A 12,463-nucleotide genomic window follows, 5' to 3' on the forward strand; every position below is an offset into this window, starting at 1 on the left:
CTACATTTCCTTTTTTTTCAGTTAAGCTGGGGTGCAGAGTGTACATTAATAAGAAGAAAAAAAAAAATTTTGAATTTACCAAATGGCTGCAATGAAACTAATTGAAAAATTTAAAGGGGTCTGAATACTTTCCATACCCACTGTACATCTCCATGTTGCTGGCGCTGTGCCCTCTCTTGTGGTTATGTGCATGGTCAGGATATGGGGTCACATACGTCTCCTCCTTCATGTCGGTTGTGTGGTTTCTGGACAGGATATGGGCATCACATACGTCTCCTCCATGTTGGTGGTGTTGTGCGCTCTCCCGTGGTTATTAAGCACCGGTCTGGAATAACACAATCCATAATAGAAGAAATCTTTATTTGCAACATATAAAATTCCAGTTCTATAAGACGTATACATGTCCTTCTCTTGTACAATTATACAGCATCTTTTCAAGGTGGCACTCCAGCCAGGAGCCACCACCAGTCTATGCAGGACAGCAGGTATCTAGAATAAGGAGGCCTCCATAAATATATTCTATTATTTACATATATACATATGGCTACACTATGTGGACCCCGAGCGGGGCCAATACTGTTAACGAGGGTGCTGCCGACTGCTTTAGTCATCAACCATCTCACAGAGATTTTCAAGGATCGTGATGCAGATCTCTTCCAGCAAGATTCTGCCGAGATAAGGACCCCTGAGCATGACAGTCTTTGTCCACACACTATGCCCAGCGTGCAGAAGCTGCACCTTCATGTGTTCTTTGGCTACACTGTGCGTCTACAAGGCATTCTTTGGCCACCAGACTCGCACTTATCTGCTACATCTCCATCAGCATCAATACGGCCAATGTCCTGGAATATTCCATCATAGTCCCAGAGCAAAGAGTAAAGGTAGCATGAGTCCACAGAGCGTGAGTGAGACTGACCGATCAGCAGAGTTATGAGCGATGCTCCGTAGGATGTCAGGAAGTGCCGCCGCTGGGTCATCTGGAGAGAGAGGATTAGGTCATTTCCTTTCATCTGGGAGTCCTCAAGAATCACCACCCCCAGGACACCATATACACCCCTGCTGCTCTACATCTTGGGCTGGATGTTTTGGCATCTGGTCCTGATTTCACGGATCAGGGAGGATAGAGAAGCAGAGCGGGAACAAAGTCCCTTAAGAGAAGTTTATGTAAGCCAGCCCCAGTGTAAGGGCGGCCACAGGGTTCTTACCTGCTACAACTCGGGCCCTCGGCGTGTGGACATTGGTTGATGGCTGCTGAGCTGAGAAAGAAAAAAAAAATAAAAAATAAATGATCCTTCAACCCTTACATGACATGCCATGATGGTGGTGTGAGGTGGCCATGGCCCAAGAGTCACAGTCACGCCTCAAACCCAGGGAGACAGCTGTTTATTGGGAATATTCCAGCAGTCCCATTACTGGAGGGCTCATTCATCACCACGCTGTACTTGGCCTATCCCCTAACCTAAAGCTCGACACTTACTGGCCTTGCCGGCAACGTGGACCTTCAGCTTCAAGCACGAGTCCCCATGATGGTGGATGGGCTTGGCTGTAATGACAAAGAAGCCAATGTCAGAACAAGAAGATTCCCTGGAGTCAAAAGTTAGATTGGGCAGCAGATGGCTCAGTGGTTAGTACTGTAGTCTTGCAGTGCTGGGGTTCTGGGTTTAAATCCCACCAAGGTCATCATCTGCAAGGAGTTTGTATGTTCTCCCCGTGTTTGTTTCCTCTGGCTTCCTCCCACACTCCAAAGACATACTGATAGGAAACCTAGATTGTGAGCCCCAATGGGAACAGTGATAATGTCTGTAAAGCGCTGCATAATAAATAATCCTCCTGCAGAGGCTGGAGACCCGTGGAGTAAGGACCCCCTCCCACAAACAATGTCCCAACAGGAACACCCTCCCCAGCACCTTCCTGAAGATGTTTTTTGGGAAGTGTGCATTTCTTGGACAGATTATTCATTGTCCCGATTTCTCCTCCACACAGTCTGTCAGGAGACTCCTCCAGCATCCGAGCCTGGATCCCAAAAGACACACCTAGGCCGCGTGTAGAGACAGGATCACCCCCACCTGCTGTGTCCTGCCCATGCATGTGCTGGGTCTGTGCCAGCACAGAGGAGAGCGTCTCACACAGAGGGATTACAGGACTGAGCCCAAAAACAGCTGTGTGACACAGAAATGTCAGTTCCAGAGATCTGGTGTGGGAAACCGCAGCAGCGACCCCTACAATAGTAGCAGCAGCGACCCCCACAATAGTAGCAGCAGCGACCCCTACAATAGTAGCAGCAGCGACCCCTACAATAGTAGTACTAGTAGCAATAGTAGTAGCAGCAGTGACCACTACAGGGGTAGTAGTGCCAGTAGTAGTAGTGCCCCTTACATATATAGTAGTAGCTGTGCCCCTCCTTGAACTCCTTGCCGAGGCTGAAGGCTGTGAACTTCTGAAACTTCACCCGGAACTTCTCGGGGCCGTTCAGATTGAAGGGGTTGTTGCACTCCCATCGGACTTGGTTTTTGGAGACTGGTTTGCAGGCGACATACTCCTCATGCTCCACCAGGAACAAAGTGTACCTCTCCACAGCAGTGCCCGCACCTCGGTCATCCTCATAATGGGGGCACACAATGTCCAGGTAGTCGAAGAGCTGGACTTGTACGGTGTAGTCATTCCTGAAGCTGCGGACAGAAGACAGGATAGTTATTGCAGTGTAATATCGGGGAGGGGTTCGCGCTGTAATGTTACATTGTGCATTAACCCTTTTAGCACCTGGACGCTGACGAGTGGGGGCTGTTGATGTGTAATATACCAGTCAGCAAAGGGCCTGGAGGAGGTTTCTGGAGTCAGTGACGCATGTGTTAAGTCGTCACCGGGAATTTTGGAGTGAGTGCCGTGTTGATAAACATGGTTTCCTCCAGAGTGAACCCTGGCCCTGGGGTGTGTGGCGTGACCAGGGGCAATGAGAAGAGCCGATGTGTAATGATGAGTCAGCAGTGTCCGCTAGGTGCGGAGTGGTCCCCACACAGGAACGCATCCCTTTTTCTGGGGTTTGCAGTTTCTCTCCAGTCGCAGACATTTAGGGGGTTTATTGGCACGGTGGAGTCAGGTGGGAATATCTTGGCACGTCTCATATCTTGCACAATGCACATAGCATGTGAGGTGCTCACACGCATATGTCTCTGGGAGCGATAAGGGTGAAGCTCTCCTTTCTGAAAACAGCACAGTAATCTCCCCTCAGAGCATCCCTTCGGGGACATCACCCAGCTTTCCCAGACTCTGGATCAGCTACAGAAAGCTGAGCGGGTGGCATATTACATCACCACTCACGTGACTGCGACATGGAGGGTGTCTGGGCCAGACAACTAAGTTATAAGCTTCTGAGGCCATTATAGAAACAATTCAGGTCGCTGGCATTGTTCTGCAGATGTGCTGAGTACACAGAGCTATACATACAAGGGTCCACACCCAATCCTGGCATACACGCGCCCTCTTCACCCTCCTGCTTATGGGTGACATTTGATTCCCCCTCAGCCCCAGGTAATAAACATCTCAGCCTTGTTAACAGGAGCCCCCTCCATAGACTGCAGTCACAAGGGACCATGCAAATCCTCTCATTACCCAGCCGTGAGATTGGAAACATTTGGGTAATCTGTGGGAGCGATCTGTACAGCCTCGGCCTAGTGAAAGGCTTGTTGTCAAATTCAGTCTATACAGGGTGGTGTTATAGAGGGGTGCAGACTAGCCCCCCAGAGTGTACCCCATCCTCAAACTGCATTCTCAGCTCCAGTAGGTAGAGAGGTTTATTAACTCTTAAATTGTATAACCCTTTCCAAGAGTGCAATTAAGCGTCCTGCCATGGGGTACACGATGGGTCCACGTAGGGGAATTTATGCCATAGTGGAAGGTTGCATTGCAAGTGACCCAACTGCCCCAGTAGCCTCACACACAATTACATGGAAACAAAGGAGCCACGTTCATGGCAGCCAGTGAAGCACACTGCAATCACATTAGTTCCTCCTAATTTAGGGGCCTGTGAACTGATACACAGGGCTTCACTAATCACAAGGCCAAGTATGCAGTGTCCGAGGCGTTCCCTCTATTGGGGCTGGGACCACATGTGACACGAGTTGGGTCTTCTCTACGGAGTACCAGAGTACAGCATAGCACCTATGTCCTGAGGACAAGAGGCTCTTTGGTTGAGCAGAGTACAGCTGGCGCGGTGCCATGTGCAGAAAGGGGTGTGCGAATGGCGCACGGTGTTGTGTTCGGCACGTAACCCTGAGTTAATCAGTTACTGGCCCCAATGCTGGGCGGACTGGTTGGGGACGTGTGATTTTAGGCTGCGTTCCCGGGCCTGTTTACTTTTACCAAGAGGCACATTGTGGGCAATGACCGTGTTTACAGGCGAGTGTATTGTCTGCGGACGGGGGAGGGGACCATCAGAAATAAGACGCTCTCATTAAAAAGTACAAGTGATGAGGGTGAGAGCGCTCAGGCTGCCATCACCTTCTGTTATTCCTGGAGGAGGAAAGTTTCACACAAGTCACCCCGAATGACAGTGGCACTGCAAGTCACTGGTATTGTAGAAAGGGGTCCAGACATATTGCGGACCTCTGACATTGGGTGCTATCTGACAGTGGGCAACTGACATATTGGGGACTTGACATATTGGGCGCTGCCCCTTGTAAGCACAGGCAGTGGGGCACCTCTGACATATTGGGCGCTGCCCCTCGTAAGCACAGGCGGTGGGGCACCTCTGACATATTGGGCGCTGCCCCTCGTAAGCACAGGCAGTGGGGCACCTCTTACATATTGGGCGCTGCCCCTCGTAAGCACAGGCAGTGGGGCACCTCTGACATATTGGGCGCTGCCCCTTGTAAGCACAGGCGGTGGGGCACCTCTGACATATTGGGCGCTGCCCCTTGTAAGCACAGGCAGTGGGGCACCTCTGACATATTGGGCGCTGCCCCTCGTAAGCACAGGCGGTGGGGCACCTCTGACATATTGGGCGCTGCCCCTTGTAAGCACAGGCGGTGGGGCACCTCTGACATATTGGGCACTGCCCCTCGTAAGCACAGGCGGTGGGTTGGTTGGTGATCTGAGATTTTACACTAAAACTGGAAATGCCACTTTCCCGGTAACCTGAGCCTGGTCCAGCGGTCGCCCCCAACATGCGGCTGCACAGGATTACGCGCAACACTTGGAGCCAAGTGTGAGGCTGCAGCTGTAGAGTGCAAGCTCCTGGGAGTTGCTGGGAATGTGCAGCTGGGCGGCCAGGGATGGGGCGAGGCCGGCTCTGCCTGCAGGGCCTGGAGATAAGCGGCAGCTGATTTACCAGTTCTACCTACATACCTGACTGATCGCACTGGGCCGCAGAGCTGACAACTGCAGCCCTGGGGCAGGAAAGTGCCCGCACCCCCTCTGTGCCTGGCACTGTGCCCGGGAATGGCCAGAGAAAGGAGGAGCAGCAGGGTCTGAGAAAGGAAGGAGTGCAAGAGGGGACGCTTCCTGCACAGCCATCCTGAGGAAAAAACAGGGACTGGCAGCCCCCAGACTACTACCACCAGGCGCACCCCGCTTCCCCTGGATATACAGGGCACACTTTGTAGCCGTCTCCAACAGTGACTGCTATTACAATGCCCATCAGATGGAGCTGGGGATGGGGGCGGGGTGATGTTCCTGAAGTTCTTGTTTTTGGAGTGAAGTGCTGACAGTCCCCAGAGGTGTCCACTGCCCCCACTCCCTCCATGTCCACACCACTGGACAATACCCCTCCCCCACACCCATCTGTAGTGAAACTGTACCCCGCCCCCTGTACTGTGTGACAGCAGAGACCTGTGTGCTGCCCTCTACAATCAGAGCAACATCACACACACTGGAGAGACCATAGTGAACACACACACACACACACACACCACTGGAGAGACAGTAGTGACCACACACCACTGGAGAGACAGTAGTGACCTCACACACACACCACTGGAGAGACAGTAGTGACCTCACACACTGGAGAGACAGTAGTGACCACACACACACACTGGAGAGACAGTAGTGACCACACACACACACACCACTGGAGAGACAGTAGTGACCTCACACACTGGAGAGACAGTAGTGACCTCACACACTGGAGAGACAGTAGTGACCTCACACACTGGAGAGACAGTAGTGACCTCACACACTGGAGAGACAGTAGTGACCTCACACACTGGAGAGACAGTAGTGACCTCACACACTGGAGAGACAGTAGTGACCTCACACACTGGAGAGACAGTAGTGACCTCACACACTGGAGAGACAGTAGTGACCTCACACACTGGAGAGACAGTAGTGACCTCACACACACACACACACACACACACTGGAGAGACAGTAGTGACCTCACACACACTGGAGAGACAGTAGTGACCTCACACACACACTGGAGAGACAGTAGTGACCTCACACACACACACACACACTGGAGAGACAGTAGTGACCTCACACACACTGGAGAGACAGTAGTGACCTCACACACACTGGAGAGACAGTAGTGACCTCACACACACACTGGAGAGACAGTAGTGACCTCACACACACACTGGAGAGACAGTAGTGACCTCACACACACACACACTGGAGAGACAGTAGTGACCTCACACACACTGGAGAGACAGTAGTGACCTCACACACACTGGAGAGACAGTAGTGACCTCACACACACACTGGAGAGACAGTAGTGACCTCACACACACACTGGAGAGACAGTAGTGACCTCACACACACACACACACACTGGAGAGACAGTAGTGACCTCACACACACTGGAGAGACAGTAGTGACCTCACACACACTGGAGAGACAGTAGTGACCACACACACACACTGGAGAGACAGTAGTGACCTCACACACCACTGGAGAGACAGTAGTGACCTCACACACACACACACCACTGGAGAGACAGTAGTGACCTCACACACTGGAGAGACAGTAGTGACCTCACACACACACACCACTGGAGAGACAGTAGTGACCTCACACACACACACCACTGGAGAGACAGTAGTGACCTCACACACACACCACTGGAGAGACAGTAGTGACCTCACACACACACACTGGAGAGACAGTAGTGACCACACACACACACACACACACTGGAGAGACAGTAGTGACCTCACACACTGGAGAGACAGTAGTGACCTCACACACACACACACACACTGGAGAGACAGTAGTGACCTCACACACACTGGAGAGACAGTAGTGACCACACACACACACACTGGAGAGACAGTAGTGACCTCACACACTGGAGAGACAGTAGTGACCTCACACACTGGAGAGACAGTAGTGACCTCACACACACACACACCACTGGAGAGACAGTAGTGACCTCACACACTGGAGAGACAGTAGTGACCTCACACACACACACACACACACCACTGGAGAGACAGTAGTGACCTCACACACACACACACACCACTGGAGAGACAGTAGTGACCTCACACACACACCACTGGAGAGACAGTAGTGACCTCACACACACACACTGGAGAGACAGTAGTGACCACACACACACACACACTGGAGAGACAGTAGTGACCACACACACACTGGAGAGACAGTAGTGACCTCACACTGGAGAGACAGTAGTGACCACACACACACACACCACTGGAGAGACAGTAGTGACCTCACACACTGGAGAGAGTAGTGACCACACACACACACTGGAGAGACAGTAGTGACCTCACACACACACTGGAGAGACAGTAGTGACCTCACACACTGGAGAGACAGTGACCTCACACACACACACACACACACTGGAGAGACAGTAGTGACCACACACACACACCACTGGAGAGACAGTAGTGACCTCACACACACACACACACCACTGGAGAGAGTAGTGACCACACACACACACACACACACACACACTGGAGAGACAGTAGTGACCTCACACACACACACTGGAGAGACAGTAGTGACCTCACACACACACACTGGAGAGACAGTAGTGACCACACACACACACACCACTGGAGAGACAGTAGTGACCTCACACACACACACCACTGGAGAGACAGTAGTGACCACACACACACACACACACACACACTGGAGAGACAGTAGTGACCTCACACACACACACTGGAGAGACAGTAGTGACCACACACACACACTGGAGAGACAGTAGTGACCACACACACACACACTGGAGAGACAGTAGTGACCTCACACACACACTGGAGAGACAGTAGTGACCTCACACACACACTGGAGAGACAGTAGTGACCTCACACACACACTGGAGAGACAGTAGTGACCTCACACACACACTGGAGCGACAGTAGTGACCTCACACACACACTGGAGAGACAGTAGTGACCTCACACACACACACTGGAGAGACAGTAGTGACCTCACACACACACACTGGAGAGACAGTAGTGACCTCACACACACACACTGGAGAGACAGTAGTGACCTCACACACACACACTGGAGAGACAGTAGTGACCTCACACACACACTGGAGAGACAGTAGTGACCTCACACACACACTGGAGAGACAGTAGTGACCACACACACACTGGAGAGACAGTAGTGACCTCACACACACACTGGAGAGACAGTAGTGACCTCACACACACACTGGAGAGACAGTAGTGACCTCACACACACACTGGAGAGACAGTAGTGACCTCACACACACACACACTGGAGAGACAGTAGTGACCACACACACTGGAGAGACAGTAGTGACCTCACACACACACACTGGAGAGACAGTAGTGACCACACACTGGAGAGACAGTAGTGACCTCACACACTGGAGAGATAGTAGTGACCTCACACACTGGAGAGACAGTAGTGACCACACACACACTGGAGAGACAGTAGTGACCTCACACACACACACTGGAGAGACAGTAGTGACCTCACACACTGGAGAGACAGTAGTGACCACACACACTGGAGAGACAGTAGTGACCACACACACACACACTGGAGAGACAGTAGTGACCACACACACACACACACTGGAGAGACAGTAGTGACCTCACACACTGGAGAGACAGTAGTGACCTCACACACACACACTGGAGAGACAGTAGTGACCACACACACACACACTGGAGAGACAGTAGTGACCTCACACACTGGAGAGACAGTAGTGACCTCACACACACACTGGAGAGACAGTAGTGACCACACACACACACTGGAGAGACAGTAGTGACCTCACACACACACACACACTGGAGAGACAGCAGTGACCTCACACACACACACACTGGAGAGACAGTAGTGACCACACACACACTGGAGAGACAGTAGTGACCACACACACACTGGAGAGACAGTAGTGACCACACACACTGGAGAGACAGTAGTGACCACACACACACACTGGAGAGACAGTAGTGACCACACACACACACTGGAGAGACAGTAGTGACCACACACACACACTGGAGAGACAGTAGTGACCACACACACACTGGAGAGACAGTAGTGACCTCACACACACACTGGAGAGACAGTAGTGACCACACACACACACTGGAGAGACAGTAGTGACCACACACACACACTGGAGAGACAGTAGTGACCTCACACACACACACACACACACTGGAGAGACAGTAGTGACCACACACACACACACACACACTGGAGAGACAGTAGTGACCACACACACACTGGAGAGACAGTAGTGACCACACACACACTGGAGAGACAGTAGTGACCACACACACACTGGAGAGACAGTAGTGACCACACACACACTGGAGAGACAGTAGTGACCACACACACACTGGAGAGACAGTAGTGACCACACACACACTGGAGAGACAGTAGTGACCACACACACACTGGAGAGACAGTAGTGACCACACACACACTGGAGAGACAGTAGTGACCACACACACACTGGAGAGACAGTAGTGACCACACACACACTGGAGAGACAGTAGTGACCACACACACACTGGAGAGACAGTAGTGACCTCACACACACACTGGAGAGACAGACAGAAAAATCACACGACAGGAGTGACATCACACACGAGACTGGTGACATCACACACGCCTGCAGCCACTTCTCATCAGCGAGCTCTCTGGATGAACTTCTCGCACCTGGGCTGTTATTGAGCAATTATGATTCAGAGAAGGGACAGGAACATGCTGGTACCTGGGGCTGCAGAGCATCACACCAAATCCTTCGTCCTGCAGAGCATTACCCCACTACTCCAGGACACTGCAGAGCATCACACCAAATCCTCCATCCTGCAGAGCATTACCCCACTACTCCAGGACACTGCAGAGCATCACACCAAATCCTCCATTCTGCAGAGCATTACCCCACTACTCCAGGACACTGCAGAGCATCACACCACTACAGGACACTGCAGAGCATCACACCAAATCCTCCATCCTGCAGAGCATTACCCCACTACTCCAGGACACTGCAGAGCATCACACCACTACTCCAGGACACTGCAGAGCATCACACCAAATCCTCCGTCCTGCAGAGCATTACCCCCCCATTACTCCAGGACACTGCAGAGCATCACACCAAATCCTCCGTTCTGCAGAGCATTACCCCCATTACTCCAAGAAAATGCAGAGCATCAACCAAATCCTCCATGCTGCAGAGCATTACTCCAGGACTGCAGAGCATCACACCAAATCCTCCATCCTGCAGAGCATTACCCCCATTACTCCAGGACACAGCAGAGCATCACACCAAATCCTTCATCCTGCAGAGCATTACCTCAGGACACTGCAGAGCATCACACCAAATCCTCCATCTGCAGAGCATTACCCCCCATTACTCCAGGACACTGCAGAGCATCAACCAAATCCTCCATCCTGCAGAGCATTACTCCAGGACTGCAGAGCATCACACCAAATCCTCCATCCTGCAGAGCATTACCTCCATTACTCCAGGACACAGCAGAGCATCACACCAAATCCTTCATCCTGCAGAGCATTACCTCAGGACACTGCAGAGCATCACACCAAATCCTCCATCTGCAGAGCATTACCCCCCATTACTCCAGGACACTGCAGAGCATCAACCAAATCCTCCATCCTGCAGAGCATTACTCCAGGACTGCAGAGCATCACACCAAATCCTCCATCCTGCAGAGCATTACCCCCATTACTCCAGGACACAGCAGAGCATCACACCAAACCCTCCATCCTGCAGAGCAGCATTAGCCCTATTACCCCAGGACACTGCAGAGCATCACACCAAACCCTCCGTCCTGCAGAGCATTACCCCCATTACTCCAGGACTGCAGAGCATTAGCCCTATTACCCCAGGACACTGCAGAGCATCACACCAAACCCTCCGTCCTGCAGAGCATTACCCCCATTACTCCAGGACTGCAGAGCATTAGCCCCATTACCCCAGGACACTGCAGAGCATCACACCAAACCCTCCGTCCTGCAGAGCACTACATCACACCACGTCTTGCAGAGCATCACCCTCCCTCACTAGCCCAGGACACGGCTTTCGGTTATAGATCGCTGCGCCAGAGACACCGCTGCAGACCATCACTACTGCAGCACATCGAACTTCACACAGAACAGTGATGACAAGATTCCAGCCGAGCAGCTGCAGAGCATTGCACCTACTGAAGGACAACGCTGCCGAAGTGTGCAGAATGCAGAGCATTGCCCCCCGCACGGTGCCTGCAGAGCATCGCTCACCTGCGGTTGGTGCTGTTCCAGTACACGGTGTGGATCTCGGCCGCCGCCGCCCGCACACAGAAGAGGAGCAGCAGGAGCAGCGTACAGCCGTCCCGCTTCATCACTCCGTCTTTGTGGGCGGAGCGTCCAGCGGAGCCTTATGTAGCAGGAGCGGTGCCGCCTCCATGGGCGTGGCCCGGGCTGTGAGAGATGCCCCGCCCCCGGGAGACCCGCTGCCCGCTCTGTGCTCAGTGCTGCCATGTACAGGCCCAGGAGGGCGGGGGCTGGGGGCAAGGGTCAGCCTGGGGGCGAGCACAGAGCCCTGGCCCATGATCGGACCATCTTTAGCTTGCAATGAACTAGTAGAGGTGTCGAGGCTTTAAACAGCGGGGGTTGGTGCTGTTCTCATATTGGGTCATCTGTTTGCGATGTAGGTACGTCAGTGAGCGCCATCACTAGGAGCTAAGAATATAGGGTTGGTGCAGCGTGTTACAGACCATCGTAACATTATAGGATAACGCGTTCTCTACAAATGGCGGCTTCAGACAAGTGAATATATTTGGAAAAATGCACAAACATGTATTGAAAGGTAACGCTCTGCGGACGGAATCAATCATCAATAAAAAATAAAGATTATTATTATTATTATCAATAATGTCGCGTCCTGCTGTCTGTATGCCAGGTATATGGCTTTCCTAGCAGTTTACTAGATTATTATTTTACTTTTATAACTAACCGTATACCTGGCGTAAGGACAGTGACCCGGGTGCACTAT

General features: G+C 52.1%; 1 protein-coding gene across 1 annotated transcript; it reads right to left on the reverse strand.

Annotated features, from left to right (window-relative positions):
• Window positions 1-343: 343 nt before the first annotated feature.
• Window positions 344-11,817, reverse strand: EFNA1 (ephrin A1). Its single transcript, XM_069769045.1, has 5 exons — window positions 11,710-11,817; window positions 2,377-2,669; window positions 1,478-1,543; window positions 1,206-1,256; window positions 344-977 (listed from the first exon to the last, which is right to left on the reverse strand). The coding sequence occupies exons 1-5, from the start codon at window positions 11,808-11,810 to the stop codon at window positions 856-858; spliced, it is 633 nt and encodes a 210-aa protein (XP_069625146.1). The 5' UTR covers window positions 11,811-11,817; the 3' UTR covers window positions 344-855.
• Between the last annotated feature and the right edge of the window lie 646 nt (window positions 11,818-12,463).

The sequence above is a fragment of the Ranitomeya imitator genome, chromosome 1 (assembly GCF_032444005.1).
Source record: "Ranitomeya imitator isolate aRanImi1 chromosome 1, aRanImi1.pri, whole genome shotgun sequence".
NCBI classification, from domain to species: Eukaryota; Metazoa; Chordata; class Amphibia; order Anura; family Dendrobatidae; genus Ranitomeya; species Ranitomeya imitator.